Below are 17,486 nucleotides of genomic sequence, written 5' to 3'. Positions count from 1 at the left end.
GGGAACAGGCCTGAGCCAGTGCTGAGGGCAGCGCTCGAGTGCTCCTGGGGCAGGACGGGGTGAGGGAGCCAATACCCGGAGCCTCTGCCTGGCTGGCCTCAAAGAGCTGATTCCTGGCAGTGGAGCCAACCCAGGGCTTCCTTGGGAAGTGATGCCAGGCATACAGCCCAACCAAGACCTGCATCCCCATCCCAGGGCAATACTTCAACACCTGCAGGTCCTGGGGGATGCCACGCAACCTCTCAGCCAGCTTCCCCATCTGAAAGCAGAGGAAGGCGACACTTGCCCCATAGGGGTGACGTGGGAAGTACAAGCCCAGCATGGTTCCAGGCACACAGGGAGTGCTTTCCAAACCAGTGCCCTCCTCCCCACCCTGCTTTCCTGCCAAAGTCACTCTTTGGGTCCCCTGGACTAGAGAGAAGCCAGGTCCTGTCCTCTACAACTGCTCTGCTCCCCCCTCAGCTGACGCCCCGATGCACTCTGGGAACCCTCCTCACTGCCTGCATCCCCGGGACAGCCATGCCGGCGAGCGCTGTCCCCAGTGGCCATTTGGCACAGCCCTGGCCATGCTGTCTGGCTCGGCCTGGCCTCACCAGAGCAGGGCGGGGAGCGGCCAGTCCCACAAACTACTGTGTGCTTCCAGCTTGGGGGTGGAGGGGCACAACACCCTCCTGGATGCCGCACCTGGCCCAGGTGCTCTGGGAGCCCCTCCTCGAAGGGCCTTCCAGAATCACTGCCCAATCGCCCCAGGAGGGGCTGGGACCTCTGTGATGTAAAGGGTGCCCGATGAGCCGCACCCAGATTCCGGAGCCTTCTGGTCCCACCCGTGCTCCCAGAGACACAGGCTGGGCGCCAGCCTGCCAGCAGGAGATGCACAGGACTGCAAGGTGGGGGGGGGGCATCCCAGCAGCCCACTGCCTTCACCTGACCCGCCCAGACACACCTGGGCACTTCTGTCGCCCTGAGACAACAGGAAGGCTTTGTTCCCGGTCTGGCTGAGATGCTCCCCAGCCACCCAGCCACAGGAGATGTGACATATTAGGGGCTCTGTGCATCTTGGAGGGAGGGGAGGGACAGTGGCCATAAACCATCAGGCTAAATCTCAGAATCTTCATCAGCGCCCACCCTCAGGGGGACCAACAGGAGTCAACACGCTGCAAGACACCCGCGATGTCCCCAGAGGGCTCTGCCTTGGTGCTTTTATCAATGAAGCAGAAGCTGGAGGCCCCCCGCTCACCGAGACAGTGCAATCATGGTGGCAGCACTCACCGGCCTCCCCACTGTCACCAGGGGTGGGACCCCGGGAGATGCCTCCCAGGAGTTAGGGCTCTTAAGCCAAACTCTCCACAGAAGCAGATAGTTTTTGTTAAGTAAACAATCACCGTCGGGGTCAGGAGAGTCAGGGTGGGGCTGACTTCTCCATCAGCATCTTTCAAAGGGGAGCGCGGTGAACGGGCACCGGCGTCTGGGGTCAGAACACCAGGGGCTCAGAGCACCCATCGAGGGGAGTGTCCTGTAGGACGAAGCCACCCTGCCCAGTGGCAGATTTGGAGGAGGTGTAGGGAGGACAGGTGGTCACCAACCTGTTTCCAGGGCTGCCCTGAAACCCAAAGGTGTCTGACCTTGCCCGGCACATGGAAGGCCACAGCTCAGGGCCCAGTCAGGGCTGGCGGGAGCCAGAGGGGAAGGGACCCCACCCAGGGCCACTGGGCAGGGCGAGAACCCACCCAGCCTCCCGCCTCTGGAAAGTCCCTCCTTGCTTCGCCAGGGTGCAAACGCTGTGTAGCTTCACCCCAGATGGTCAGTGACGCCGGTCACAGCAGTGTGACGTCCCCCAAGAGAAGGCCCTTCTCTTACCTTTGCCAGAGTGTCTGCTATGCTCCCCAGCGGCTGCTTCGCAGGATACTTGGCCATGTCCCATTCGAAGTGGGTCACAAAGGACATTAAGTCAGCTGGAAGAACATAAACATGTTGCAACAGACAGTGGACTTCCCGTCTCTCCTGAGACCCGGGCAGGCCAAGCGTCCCCACTGAAACCAAGGAAGCAATGAGAGACACGGAAGGACAGACTCAGGGCGCCCTCCCCCTCCGGGAGAGCAGATGCTCCCCACGGGAGCAGAGGGCCAGGCCAGCCATCAGCCAGGACCACGGGGAGCCCTACCCTCAGGATGCTGCAAGGGTGCGCTCCTGCACCCAAACTCAAACCCAGACGGCTGCCCCAGAGCCCCGCGTGTGAGAGGCCCTGCTCTCCCATGGGGTGGCCACGAAGTCGGAGATATTCTGCGGCACCAGACGAATCCCCTGCCTTTTCCAGTTGGTTCGACCACACTCCCAGCTGAGTTGTCAGTTCGAGGTACCCCAAAGGTACCCCAGAGAGCCCCAAGGCAACCCCCGAAGACCGCACAGCCACCATGGGTGCCACCTGCCCGGCAGATGATCATCTCCCTGCCTCTCCCCCGTCCCAGCGCTAGACATAGGCCAGGTCCTCACACGCGTCTGTTTCAACAATGGCATTTTCAACATGAGCGAAATACTGCAGTTAGTGAAGGTGGTTTTTACCACCTGGTACAGATGTGCATTAGTCAGGGCATGTTCTTTACATAAAAGTGTATAGTGAGTGGAACAAATCAGTGTTTTCTCAAATTTTCTTTTCTCTCTTACTTTCTCCAAAAGCAAAGCCTAAACCTGCGTACTCACGGTGTCTGTGATTGTCTCTCACCAGCCGCGGGTGGAGGAAGCGGCTGGGAGGTCAGCCAGCGGCGCTTGGGGGCCCTGGGGCGTGTCAGTAACCAAACCTCTTTGCACCTCAGCCTCCTGACCTGAGAAGTGGGAGTGCGAAGGGGTGTCCACGCACCTCCTGAGGGCCTTCTCTCCTCAGGGGAGCTCCAGGCACAGTGAAAGGGTGCGACCCGGGGGCCAGCTGCAGCCTACACCCCGGTCCATCACCCCTTCAGTGCAGGACGCGCTAAGGGGGCCCCCAGGATTCCATGAACCCCAGCAAGATGGGCCTTGCTATCCTGGGCTCTCACCCCATGTTATGTGGACGCCGGCCCTTCACGCCGGGACTGGTCACTGCCCCCTCAGCATTCAGTCGCCGTGACTGACGGCCAGCTCACTGCCGTGCTGGGGACAGCAGACCGTAGCCCCCTCGCCTTCGAGGTGCTCACTGTTTGCTCGGGACACGAGTCGAACATGACACCACGGTGAGTAGCGTAACACAAGGCTGGCAGGGGCTGAGGAAGGAGGGGGAGAGTCCTGTCCTGGGGGGGCTTCGTGGGGACCCCGCATCACGCAGGGACGGAATGGGACAGAGTCTGCCACGTGGCCAGTGAAGGAGGACGCTGGGCGTCAGGCGGGGTGCACTGGTGAGCATCGCGTGCGGGGCATGAGGACCCCCGGGTCAAGCTGACGGAGCAGGGAGTGTGGACGGAGGGGGAACAGGAAGGCCAGGCCGGGTCAGGAAAGTCACGTCTGTACCTTCTCCTGTGACGCTACAGACACCACGTCCACTCCCTGAGCCCCTCGCACGCGCCCGGAGTGGGACACGCGTCACTCCAACCTCAACAGCACTGCGGAAAGGTCACCAAGAGGTCAGGACACAGCCGGGCGAGGACACCCGTGCTCCGAGGAGCCTTCTCCGGGGCTTTGAGGGAGAGAGAAGGGAAAGCTAAGAGGGGCCCCTGCCCGGGGAGCAGAGGCAGGGGGCCAACCACAGCACGCAGGCGCAGTTACCCGCGGGGCACGAAGGAGGCTCGGGGCACACCTGGGCTTCCAGGCTGGGTGACTGGGTGAAAGGAGGGGATGTTCCCTCAGCCAGGCAGCGGGGAGGCGGCAGCCTGGGATGGAGCAGAGGCGAGCGGAGACGGGCTCAGCTTGGGACCAGCTAAGTCGGATATCCGGGTCAGTTACGTTCCCACACGGCAGATGGAAATGAAGTGGGGCTTGGAGGAGGGAAGTGGCCTGTGGGAGGGAGGTCAGCAGGATGACGATGCTGGTGATGACCATTACAGTAGCTGACGCTGGCTGGTGCTTTACCCTGGCCTGGACGCATGAGTTATTTCAGTTCATTTACCCTTCAACCCTGTCCAATATTATTTTTATCTCCGTTTCAGAGATGAGGAAACTCTGGCACAGAGTAAGTCGTGTAACGTCCACCAGAAAAGGAGACAAGGAACATGGAGGCCAGGGAGGGCCACGCTCCTTCCCCGCCCCGGCCTCGGGCAGGCGCGGCCACACTCTGGGGGGACAGGGAAGCCGCCGTTGTCGGCACCTTCGCAAGAACCACACTCTGATACCTCTGGTCTCCTGACTTAGAGGGTCCTTCAGATTCCAACGGCGTTGGGATTGACAAGAGGGCCTCTGAGGCACCAAGGGTGGGACCCTGACCCAAGTGGACCAGTGCCCTTATAAGGAGACACCAAAGAGCCCCCCCCCGCCCCCCCACTAAGCAAGGGCCGTGTGAACACACAGGGAAGGGAGCAGGTTCTCACCAGGAACCATACCTGCCATCACCTTGACCTTGAATTTCCAGCCTCCAGAGCTGTGAGAGATAAACATCTGTGGTTTAAGCCTCCAGTCTGCAGTATTTTGATATGGCAGCCTGAGCTAATACAGATTTTGGTATTAATTTGGTATTAATATGGATTTGGGGATTGCTACACTAGGGCAGGGAAATGACTTTGTAGGAAGGATCCAGGCCTCGGAGCAACTGAATTGAGGTCTGGATGATGGCAGGGGTGCAGTCAGAGGCAGAACTGACGGTCACAAAGGACTCCTCGTGTGCCAGCAGTCACCCTGATCCTGCTACTGGACCCTACTGTGGGCCAGGCCCTGGGCAAGCACGACGGTCACACACCTCCCATGCGGTCACGTGCTGCCCGGTGGGAGCCATTGCCCACCACACAGGCCGGGGAAGAGCCCACCCTAGGTAGGTGCCAGGCAGATGTGTGCTCTAGAGACTCCTGCCTCTGCCACCCCCAGACCCCATGGGCACACCACCACCCAAGCTAAGCCACCCCCGACCCCTCACTCTCTCTCTCACTGTTGCTCTTGTCCTAAACGTCAGGCTGGAGACCAACTCCTGAAAGCCTACCCAACCCTCCCTCCCCCTGCTGGCCTGAGCCCTGGGATGCTCGCCAGCTTCATCACACTAATGACGCTGCACGATCACCCTTGATTCCCTTGCTCTTTCAGCCTCCTTGAGGGCAGGTGATTATCTCTGTGTCCCCAGAGCCTGTGACAGTGCCCAGCAGGGAGCAAGTGCTTCGTATGAGAATCTGCCTAATAACCCTGATTATTGTACTAACACTATCCGGGTTGCTTAGAAGAGGTACATTTCAGACAAGGTCTCGTGTCCATGCATTTTCACAAACTCCAGGCTTTTACGGCACTCAGACCGAAGAGAACGCGTCCCCCTTTTCCACTAGAATGCCTGTAGTTCCTTTGAGACTCAGCCCCCCTCCTCGTGGAGGCTCCTAAGCACTTGGTTTCCATCACAGCACATCAGGCACTGTGGGTCTGATCCCCAGGCCGTGAGCTCTTGGAGGACAATCATCTCTGGATGCCCAGCACCCAGCACAGTGCCTGGTACTCGATGGCCAGGCACGAGCGTCTGATGAATGAGGAGGTTAGATAAGGAGACGGTGAAGGTCTCCCCACAGAAGCCTCCAGAAACCTCTGGTTTGTGACTGTGACTTCTTCCTCCTCCTCCTCCTCCGACACCTCCTCTTCCAGGTGGGGAGCACCAGCCCCAGCTCCAGACACTGCCGCCTTCCCCCAGCCCCAGCTCACGCATCCAAGGGCCTAGCCCTCTCCGCCTGAGGACGGTCCTCAGCCTTAGAAAGCGGCAGCCCTGGGCCCTCCTGGGCAGCCAGTCCCACAGCCTCGTCTCGGCCTGCTCCGGAAATGACAGGCTCCCCTCCCCTCCCCTCTCCCTAGCTGAAGTCCGGAAGCCTGGTCTCGAGGGAGCAGTGTGGGGCTTGGATCAAGGGCCTGTGAGGTCAGACCACGGCCCAGGCAGGCTCACTTTGAATCAAAACACGCTGTACACAGGCGGCTGCCCTTGAGCAACAATGATGTCATCTAAGAACCAAAACAAGGCCTTCCCGGCAGCAGCAGAAAGAAGGACCTGTGACCACACAGGCAGCGGCCTGCTGCCCGGGCAGCCAGACGGGCCTTCGGATGGTTCTGACTCTGTGCACTCAGCCTCTGCTGCACTCAAACGCGTCTGTGTCCTTCCACGCTCCAAGCGCAGCGAGAGGCAGAGAACCAACAAGAACAAAAGGTGCCCGGGCAGAGCAGAGAGCCGTAAAGGGATTAAGTCCATTGACAGGTGAGAAAACCAAGACCCAGGGAGGTGACCTGCCAAGGTCACAAAGGACCAAGCCTGACCGTTCCAAGGCCAGTGCTGCCGGCCCTCCAGGAAACACAGCCCAGAAGACTTGGGTGCACCCTCAGCGACATCAGATTAAAATCCCACCTGCTGGGGGCAACACTGAGTTTCTCCAGTTAATTCTCTCAATCACTAGTTCCCTGGGTGCTCTGCAGAAGAAAAATATTTCCCCATCCGGAAAATATCAGGAAAGCCTGAGCCAAACTGTTTCAAAGGTGTCTTGACTGCAGTACTTTTCAGAGCCTTTACCACACTACCGTGCATGGTGAATGTTCAGGAGCCGGCCATGAGCACTGCCCTAGCGTCCTTGACCTTTGTTTGCACAGGACTGGGGTACGGGACCAGCTTTGGAGGCTTTAGTCTGGAAGTTGTGGGCACCCAACTCCCAGGAGGCCTAGAGATAATGAAACACATACGAACAAATGAAGCTGAATTCCCCCCTCCTGAGAGGAGAAGCAGCGGCTCTTAGAGTCGTGCCATTTGCACTGGGAATGGATACGATGTAATAACAACATCTAATTTTAATTGACGTGAATTTTGAGTAGAATGTAAGCATTCTGATCATTATTGTAATGTGAGCTCAAATCCTAGAATCCTCAAGACCAGGTTTTTATGTAGAAGAGTAGCTCTAGGCCCTAAGTCCGCGCTTCAGTCTAGGGCCCTATGAGTTACCTGCTGGGAAGTAAGATCAGTTCATCAGTTGAACAAAATAATTTTTTTGATTAGCCTCGGCAAGAAATCTCAGTGTAACTAACAGATTGCATCTGGGAAGGCATTTTGGTGACTTCTAATCTGTAAAGATTTGTATTCGTCCTAAGAGGATTTGCTGGCTTCAATTCCACCAGTCTGAGCAGGCTGGAGAAAAACCAAAGCAAACGACACCTTCTAACGGGGAAACCAGAAATGGCCTGTTTGGGCACAGGGACTCTCCCAGGAGGGGCCTGAGAGAAGATGGCTCCCTGTATGAGTGAACCCCATCAAGGCCATACAAAGCTAAGCCTGGCATCTAAGTCGCCAGGGTCCACAAAACAGCCAGCCCCCGAGAACAGGCAGGAGGACGCTAGGGACAGCCATCAAGGCAAGAAGCGAACCACAAGCCAAAAGATGCCCAAGTTGATCTTGAACTCCAGGGTCAAGGCATTCACCACTCCAGGAGGCATGCAGTGTTGCTGTTCGAGGCAAGGGAGATGCAAGGAAGAGGGGGAAGGGAAAAAACAGTGGCCATCTGTGTTATATGGATATCGTGACCACGCTACGAGATTGTCACTTGAGAAATCCATCGTCACCTGATCACCGTATCCCTACAACCAGACTGAGACTCCACCTTCCCGGGGACATGCGGGTGGCACACTGAGCACACACACAACAAACAACGCACAACCTACTCTTCAAACATTTCATTTTTTCCTTCAAACCTGCAACGTCATAAGGTAGAGTTATTAGACTGCATTAACGTACAAAACGAAGTTCAGATTTGGGAGTACGAACATTTCCATTTATCAGTTAAAACAAGCAAATAAAAAGCTTTCGAATGTTCCCAGGAGGGAATTCCCTGGCGGTTCAGTGGTTAGGACTCCACGCTTCCACTGCAGGGGGCACGAGTTCGATCCCTGGTCGGGGAGTTAAGACTCTGCATGCCACACAGTGGCCAAAAAAAAAGAAATGTTCCCAGAAGGGAAAAAAACTTTATATGTAATAAATGATATAAATAAATATTAAATATAGAATATATGTTCTCATTTTCAGTATACTTATGCATAGAGTCATAGGTTTAATTACCTCTACAGATGCTGAAACACCTAATTCTAAGGTTTCCAAAGCCTCAAAGTTTTTGTCTTGCACATTTTAAGTGCACTCAAATTGTTTGTACACTAATTCATGGACCAAAACATCCCTGGAATCTAAAGATTTATCCTGTTCGCATAGGGGAGACAGAATGCCAAATGCAAACGTGCTACCCAAAGTGTTTTTTGTCAATCTCTCCTCTACCTACTGGGCACAACTAAAGAATTCAGTTTGAGGCATTCCCAGCAATGAAGGCACTTTTCAGCCTCATTCGGGGAAAGCGATAAATCGGTTGCGAGGTGGGGATGGAATACTCCATGCGGGATAAAGTGGAGGCTGATAGACAAGGTGGGTGAGCCAACCAACCATTAAACCTCATTGAAGCCATTTTCATTTCAAATTTCATTGAGGAGTTCAGCTACAGGTAAGAAATGCCAGATGCTTTAGAAATGAGACAGCAGGATTATAAGCTTGTAAAGGCGCACGTCATCCAAACAGCGGTGCCGATGTGTCAGTTTGGAGCTTCCGTGGTACCTGTATCATTTCAGCCGCTACTGTGTGGCCACATCTGAGGCCACTGACGGACCAGGACCAGAATGAGCTGGGAAAGCACCGTCATAAACGCACTTCAGGAACCTACCTCCATTGGCCAGAAGGTTCTCCTGGACCTTCCCCTTTGCATCTTCCATCACTTCCACCACACTCTGGGCCATTCTCTTTATGAGGCTTTGGGGAAAGAACAAAAAGCCAGTTAGAGTAGGAAACTGCCCTCAGAATACTCTCACACTCTGCTGGCGGGAAAAGGACCAGGGTCACCCTTTGGGAGAACAATCCAGCAATATGCATGAAGAGATGTAAAATGCTAACCAGTATTTAAACCAGTGTTTCCACTTCTGGGAAACTATCTTAAGGAAACAGGACAAACAGAAAAAGCTTTCTGAATAAAAAGATGTTCTTCGCAGTAACGTTGCTGACAGCGAAAAACTGGAAGCCACTGGAAGGTTTGACAATAGCGGATTGTTTAAGTGAAGGATGGTATACCCAGCTGAGGGGTTATTAGCAGCCACTGAAAATAGGTTTACAAAGAATTTCTAGTACCGTGGAACAAGGCGTGCATTATAATGTTACGTGGAAAAAAACCAAGATACAGACTTGTACAGACAGTATGGCTGCAGCTATGTGAAAATGTTGTTCCTACTTTACATATCTTCTATTCTAATCCAGTGTTGCTTTTATAATTAGAAAATTAAAACTTTCTAAGTCTTCAGAAAACATACTGAAGGCTCAAGAAAGTATGAGAAAGGAAAGGAAAGTATGAGATTTGAGGCAGAAGGGCTCAAGTTCACTGTGGCTCTGCCAAATGTATGACTCTGGCCAAATTTATTTAATCTCTTTGAGCCTCAGTTCTCGTCTCTGTAAAATGGGATGATACCCATTTTGCGGGATTGTTATAAATATTAATAGAACTAATCAGGCAGGAGTGTCTGGTGGCAGAGTGTCCACTCCTGGAGGCCCATCAGTTAGAAGTCCAGCTGGCAGCAGGCCACCCAGGATCAAAGTCTAAAAGCTCTGATGACCTACATCTTTGCCTCAGGCCCTCTCTCCTCATTCTCCTGGCTCCCAGGAAGGGGCAGGTGTTTGCAGGGAGGAGGATGAGGTCACTGAATTCCAAATGGAGAACACGGTTTCCTGCTGATGCAGGCACTGGCCCTGTGGCCAGAGCGTGGAGCCCAGGGGCCTAGGGCCCGACACAGAAAACTGAGGCAGAGGGCACTGAAAGGCCCCAGATTAAAGAAAGAGAGGGAGAGAGGGAAAGACAGAGAGGGAAGGAAAAAATGACGGAGTAGGCAGGGAGAGCAACTTGTTTTCGTATCTAACTAATGTATGTTCGTGACCATAAACTGAAAAATACAAGTATAAAGTAATTAACAAAAAATGAAGGGGCTTTCCTGGTGGTGCAGTGGTTGGGAATCTGCCTGCCAACGCAGGGGCACGGGTTTGAGCCCTGGTCCGGGAAGATCCCACATGCCGCGGAGCAACCGAGCCCATGCGCCACAACTACTGACCCTGTGCTCTAGAGCCTGCGAGCCACAACTACTGAGCCCACGGGCCACAACTACTGAAGCCCATGTGCCTAGAGCCCATGCTCTGCAACAATAGAAGCCACCGCAATGAGAAGCCCGAGCATTGCAATGAAGAGTAGCCCCCGCTCGCCACAACTAGAGAAAGCCCACGCGCAGCAACAAAGACCCAATGCAGCCAAAAATAAATATAATTAATTAATTAATTAAAAAAAAAAAATGAACAACCACACTCTCCCACCCAAAAGGAAACACGTGCTTTGCATTTTGGCATATTTCCAAATACTTAACACTTCCACAGTTTATATTAAGTTGAGGTTTTCTTTTGTTTACCAAGTCTTCTATCACTGTTATTGAATCATCACAAAAATTCTCGAAGAGGTTATCATCCCATTTTACAGATGGGAGACTGTGGCCCAGAGGAGTAATTTGCCTCCCAACTACCCAGTCTGTCTGTGGACCCCAAGGCTCTGGGCCACCTGGGCTCAAATCCCCACAAATGTGTTGGCATTTCTTAGGATAGTAGTTCTGCATCTTACTAATGATAACTGGGGCAAGTTACCTAGCTAATCTCATTCCGTTTCCTTGGCAAAATGGGGGTGATGCTCTTCATCTCACAGAGTTTGGTGCAATGCATATCAAGAACCAGGTCCCCGGGAGTTTGTGGTAGGTACCTTCAGATGAGCTCTCGGCAGCCTGATGGAGGCGTCTGGGCTCTCTGCCCTCTGGCTCCCCAGTAGATTTGATAGGAGACGGTGAGGGCAGGGGTAGGGGGTGCAAATCTGGTTCCCTTCCAGTTCCAGTACCCTATCTCTCCTCATCTCCTATAGCCTAGGGGTGTGGTAACCTCTCTGCCTCTACCTGGGCTCCTGTACCATTCCTTGTGCTTCTCAAAAGCCCTCATACAACTATATGCTCCTTTATGAATAGACTTTTCTCAAATCATCCTAATTGGAGTATGTCTTCTGTTATTTGTTAGAACCCTGACTCTATAAATTCATTTGTTCATTCACTCATTCATTTAGCAAATTCCAGACATTAATCAACTGTGTGCCAAGCACTGATTAGAGTGCTGTGAACCTAGATGCTATGCACAAAACAGCCCCTGCTCTCAGAGAGCTTCTTTCTAATGCTGTCAAGGGCTCCTCTTTATCATTATTATAGCGACACATGCAGGTTGCTGTCTCTTATTACCATATCCTCTGTCATATTTTGAGTAATTTCTTTACATGAAGGAAGTAGTAACTGCAGCCCCAATGGCAATGCCTGAAGCACAGCAGCTGTTCAGGAAATGTTTGCTGAATGAATAAACGAATGTCATAGCACCTAAATAACACACATGCTTCCTTCCTAATCGACCTAAAAGCAGAACTCCCTTGTCATTCTGTTAATGACTCTTTGCTGTTCCCAATTCTAGTCTCTAAGAAATGTTTAACTATAACAAGCATGGCGGCACACCTGCCCCTAGGTGTGTACACCACCACGGAACATCTCAGAATAGCACGGTCTGACGAAGCTTAATTGCTGGAAAAATTGCTTGTTGCACGTAACAAAAACTCCCTGACTTACTGTGATCATTAACTACAGTCATCCGTGAATTGTGGTATGACAAAATCAGAACAGTTTTCTCATTGAAAGGAATCTAAGAGTCTAGATGCTGTTTTAAATTTACTTTTTTCACTTTACAGTTCATTGTGAAAACCTTTACACGTCACGGTAGAGCTTCCTCATTCCTTTCATTGACTGCATAGCATTTCATTGCAAGGTTGTATCATAACTAATTCTCTCGATTGAACATTTAGGTTGTTTACGCTTTGAATGATTTTGCAACAAAACGCATATTTTGCCCATTTGTGCAGGCACGTATGTAGGATAAATTGCAGAAGAGTGACTACTGGAATACAGGGTGTGAGCATTGGCAATTTTAACAGATAAGGCCAAATTATCCGCCAAGTATACAGAGCCAGTGTACCCTCCCACCAACAATGGATGAGAGTGCCTGCCTCCTAAATCCTTGCCAACGTGACGGATTATGGATCTTTTTAATCCCTGCCAATCTGATAGCTGAAAAGTTCTATCTCACTGGTGCTCCGACTTGCATCTGTTTGATCATCGATGAGGCTGGACATCTTTTGATAGGTTTATTAGACTCTACCGATGGCTATTTTCTTCTGGTAATAGAGTGTTCATATCTTTCACTGGTTTCTCATCATTTTTTTTAAAAAAACATCGATTTGTAAGGGCTCTTAGGTGTTTTGGGGACTCAATTCTTGAGATGCTCTTTTGAGCTAGGTAACACCTCCACTTTGAAGATGAAAAAATTAAGACTTAAAGAGCTAAAAGTCACCCTACACTGAGTTATAAGTGTCAGAGCAGAAGTTGAGCCCAGATCTACATGACTTCAAAGCCATGCTCTTCAGTGCTTGGTCTAAACTAAACTCTGGCTCCCTCCTCTAACATAAAAGTTTATATTAACCCACAAGGGAAGATATAGAAATCATATTTTTAATTAAAAAAGCAAATTGCAGACAGTGTGTAACCTTGATTGGGGTTTGGTTACACTGAGGCTCCCAACAAAATTCATCAACCTGTTCATTCAAGATGTACACGTTTCACTGTATGTACATTTTACCTCATTAAAAAAAATTTTTTGATGGCCAACAGGCACATGAAAACATGCTCAATATCACTATTTGAGAATTGCAAATCAAAACTACAATGAGGTATCACCTCACACTGGTCAGAATGACCATCATGAAAAAGTCTACAAATAATAAATGCTGGAGAGGGTGTGGAGAAAAAGGAACCCTCCTACACTGTTGGTGGGAATGTAAATTGATACAGACACTATGGAGAACAGTATGGAGGTTCCTTAAAAGACTAAAAATAGAGTTACCATATGATCTAGCAATCCCACTCCTGGGCATATATCCAAAGAAAACTCTAGTTAGAAAAGATACATGCACCCCAATGTTCATAGCAGCACTGTGTACAATAGCCAAAACATGGAAACAAACCCAAATGTCCATCAACAGATGAGTGAATAAAGAAGTTGTGGTACATATATACAATGGAATATTACTCAGCCATGAAAAAGAATGAAATAATGCCTTTTGCAGCAACATGGATGGACCTAGAGATTATCATATTAAGTGAAGTAAGTCAGATAAAGATTTATATGTGAAATCTAAAAAAATGATACAAATGAACTTATTTACGAAACAGAAACCGACTCACAGACATAGAAAACAAACTTATGGTTACCAAAGGGGACAACGGGGGGGGGGGAGGGGAAAGATAAATTAGGAGTTTGGGATTAATATATACTTACTACTATGCATAAAATAGATAAACAACATGGACCTACTGTATAACACAGGGAACTATATTCAATATCTTATTGGATAACATATAATCACCATTATAATAACCTATAATAGAAAAGAATCTGAAAAAGAAAAAAAAAATATATATATATATAAAAAACTGAATTACTTTGCTGTACACCTGAAACTAACACAACATTGTAAATTAACATTCAATTTTTAAAAATTGTTAAAAAAAAAGATAAAATATTTTTTTACAACAGATACTATCTTTTTTTTTTTTTTTTTTTTGGCCACACAGCATGTGGGATCTTAGTTTCCCAACCAGGGATCGAACCCATGCCCCCTGCATTGGAAGTGCAGAGTCTTAACCACTGGACCGCCAGGGAAGTCCAACAGATACTATCTTAATCAAGTGACCAAAGTTCAAATCACCAGTAATGGGAAAGATGAACAACATGTTTCTCCTGATATGATGCATTGAGAAGAACATCACTTCACTTCTGGGATATTCCTGCCAAAATTACATAACCTGAATCTAATCATGAGGAAACGTCAGATGAGTTCAAATTAAAGAGCAGTTTACAAAATAACTGACCTGTGCTCATCAAAGAACTCAATGTCATAAAAGTCAAAGAAAGTCTGAATAACTGTTCCAGTTTAAATGAGGCTAATGAGACATGACAATTGTGAAAAACATCTCAATGTTTACCATTATCTAAGAAAAATATGAGATTTTCTTTTGTTATAAAGGCCACTATTGAGATAATTGGTGATATCCAACTAAAATCAGTAGACTAAATAATATTACTGTATTCCTGATCTTGACCATTGTAGTAGGGGATAATGTTAGTGACGGTCCTTGTTTTTAGAAAATATATATTAAAGTATCTAGAAGTAACGGGACATCACATCTGCAACTCACTGCCAGGAGACTTCAGAAAAAGTGAGTGAGAGAAGATAAACGTGGTAAAGGGAATATGGAAATTCTTTGAATAGCCTAGCAACTTTGCTGGAACTTTGAAATTAGCTCAGAATAAAACATCAAAAAATATTTAAGCATGTACAGTATACAATCCCACTTTAAAAAATTATATGTCAGTATACATCTAAATGAGAATCCTGAAAGAAAAGACACCAAACTGTTAACACTGGTTACCTTTGTGTGTACAAGAACAGCACTTTTCCCTTTCCATGTACTTCTGTAATGTCATGAAACTGAAAAGAAATTCTGGAGCTGGAAAGTACAATAACTGAAATAAAAAATTCACTGGAGGGATTCAAAGGCAGATTTGAGCTGGAAGAAGAAAGACTCGGCGAATTGAGGACAGGACATTGGAAATTACTGAGTCTGAGGAACAGAAATAAAAAGATAGAAGAAAAGTGAACAGAGCCTAAGGAACCTGTGGGACACCATCAGGTAGACCAACATATGCATTGTGGTAGTCCCAGAAAAAGAAGAGAAAGGAGCAGAGAGAATATTTGAAGAAATAAGGATAAAGCTGAAGGACTTATACTTCTTGATTTCAAAACTTACTACAAATCTACAGCAATCAAAACAGTGTGGTACTAGCATAGACATACATATAGACCAATGGAATAGAACAGAGACCCCAGAAATAAACTCTCACATATATGATCAAACAATTTTTCACAAAGGTGCCAACAGCATTCAATGGGGAAAGGACAATTATTTCAACAAACAGTGCTGGGAAAACTGAATACCCACATGTAAAAGAATGAAGTTAATTTAAACCCTTACCTAACACCATATATAAAAATTAACTCAAAATGGATCAAAGACCTAAATGTAGACCTGAAACCATAAAATGCTTGGAGTAAACCACAAGGCAAAAACTTAATGATATTGGATTAGGCAATGATTTCTTCAATATGACACCAAAAGCACAGGCAAAAAAAGAAAAAAAAATACAAGTTGGACTTGATGAAAAATTTTAAACTTAGTGCATCAAAAACATTATCAACAGAATAAAAAGGCATCTCACAGCATGAGAGAAAAAAATTGCAAACCATCTGATAAGGGATTAATATTCAGAATATACAGAGAATCCCTAAAAATCACAACATAAAAACAAACAACTTCATTCAAAAATGGGCATAGGACTTGAATAGACATTTCTCCAAAGGAGATATACAAATGGCCAACAAGCACTGAAAAGGGCTCAAAATCACCAGTCAACACTGATGGTGACAAGGCCCGGTAAAATGCTTGGCAGAGCAACAAAAAATCACCCGTAAACATCAGGATAAAAGCTTAACCTCACTTGCTGTGAGAAAGCATTTTTCACTTACCAGATGGGCACAGTAAAAAGATTTATAATTTCAGCACTGGCAAATACTCTAGGAAACGGGAATACCAATGCCCTGTTGACATGGCGTGTCAAATGAACAGCTTTACAAGACAGTTATTTTCAGAATATCAATCAAACATTTTTAACACACAGATATTTTTGCCCAGCAATTCTACTTCTAGGAATTGGCCCTTCTGATACACTGGCTCCTGCGCAAAAAAACGTATACACAAGGATGTGGGCTGTGGCGTGGTCTGTAATTGCAGAAGACAGGAAGTCATCTCAATAGGGGAATAGTTATCAATATCAATAGTTATCAATAGGGGACCCAGCTGATATAATGGATCACCAAGGAATCTCTAAAAAACAATGAGGCAGAGGGACTTCCCTGGCGGTCCATTGATTAAGACTCAGCACTCCCACTGCAGGGGGAGCGGGTTCGATCGCTGATTGGGGAACTGAGATCCCACATGCCACGTCGCATGGCCAAAAAGTTAAAAACAAACTAACAAACAAAAAGCAATGAGGGAGGTCTCTCACAGATTGACATGAAAGGTTGTACATCACGGAATAAAAGGAAAAAAGGCAAATAATAAACAGTATCTATAGTTACGACCACATTTTTGTAAAAAGCAAAAGACATAAAAACTCAAACTTGTATTATGTATAGAAAAGTCTATACAGATTCGCAATAAATTGTGGAAATGGTGTCCTTTGGGGAGTGGGACTGCAGAGGTGGAATTTGGACTTAAAAAAACCAGCATGATTATGTATTAATAATAAAATGACCAATAATGGTCTTGCAAATACACAAAGCAAGAAGCTAATAAAGGAATAAGTCAAAAGCATGCTACCTGGGCACAGCCCGTTAAGATTTCTTTCAAATTAACTGCTGATACCCTGGCAGTCATCTGGGGAGCCCCCACGGGGAGAATGAGTAAGATGGGGGCGGGGGAAGGCATCACCCGGGTGTGAGGCGGGGCAGGTAGTGAACTGAGAAGGAAAGGAGGCCTTCAGGAGCTGAGCAGGCAGAATCCGGAGACCTGGAATGGCAGGGATAAGAGTCAGGAAAGACGGAGATGCCTGTGGCCGAGTAGGTGACAGAAACACCCTGTCCTCCCTTTCTACAAATACTCTGGGGCACCTTGAGCACTGCTGATTTCTGCACCCTGGGCTCCAAGGGGGCCCCGAATTCCTGCTGCCCCTTGGGGTATATGATGGCTCCAGAGCTAAGAGCACAGCTAGGCAGGTGTTCCCGAGATCTCTGTGTCTATCGCCTCTCCTCCTGCAATCTCATCTGGCCATCTCGCGTGCAGGGCCTCAGGGCTTTTCCAGGCCCACGTCTGCAGGTGGGAAGGAGCAGCCGGGGCAGGAAGCCTGCCCCGCGCACTAGGTGCAAGCGGAGGAGGGGGCTGATCCCCACTCACCTGAGTCCACCTACCCCAGGGCTCAAGCACAGAGGAGATGCTTCCTAAATGGTGTCTCCATGCCAACTGTGCGCAGCAAAGCATCCCTGTGGGCCACACTTCCATCAGGGCGCTCCGCCTCAGCTGGGCAATCTGTACCCCCCTGCCTCTCCCCCTGCTCTGTG

The 17,486-nt window shown here is 48.8% G+C and overlaps 1 protein-coding gene across 4 annotated transcripts in view; it reads right to left on the bottom strand.

The window, feature by feature from the left end:
* The window catches only part of ATP6V1C2 (ATPase H+ transporting V1 subunit C2), a 51,534-nt gene that overhangs the window by 15,945 nt on the left and 18,103 nt on the right, over positions 1–17,486 (bottom strand). For all 4 annotated transcript variants that reach the window (XM_061168511.1, XM_061168510.1, XM_061168508.1 and 1 more), the window contains exons 4-5: positions 8,817–8,902; positions 1,858–1,952 (exon numbers count right to left, since the gene is read on the bottom strand). In XM_061168511.1, the coding sequence (XP_061024494.1) occupies positions 1,858–1,952; positions 8,817–8,902 (181 nt within the window). The remainder of the gene's footprint in view (positions 1–1,857; positions 1,953–8,816; positions 8,903–17,486) is intronic.

Source organism: Eubalaena glacialis, chromosome 14 (assembly GCF_028564815.1).
Source record: "Eubalaena glacialis isolate mEubGla1 chromosome 14, mEubGla1.1.hap2.+ XY, whole genome shotgun sequence".
In the NCBI taxonomy this organism is placed as follows: Eukaryota; Metazoa; Chordata; class Mammalia; order Artiodactyla; family Balaenidae; genus Eubalaena; species Eubalaena glacialis.
This window is presented reverse-complemented; position numbering and strand designations above follow the sequence as displayed.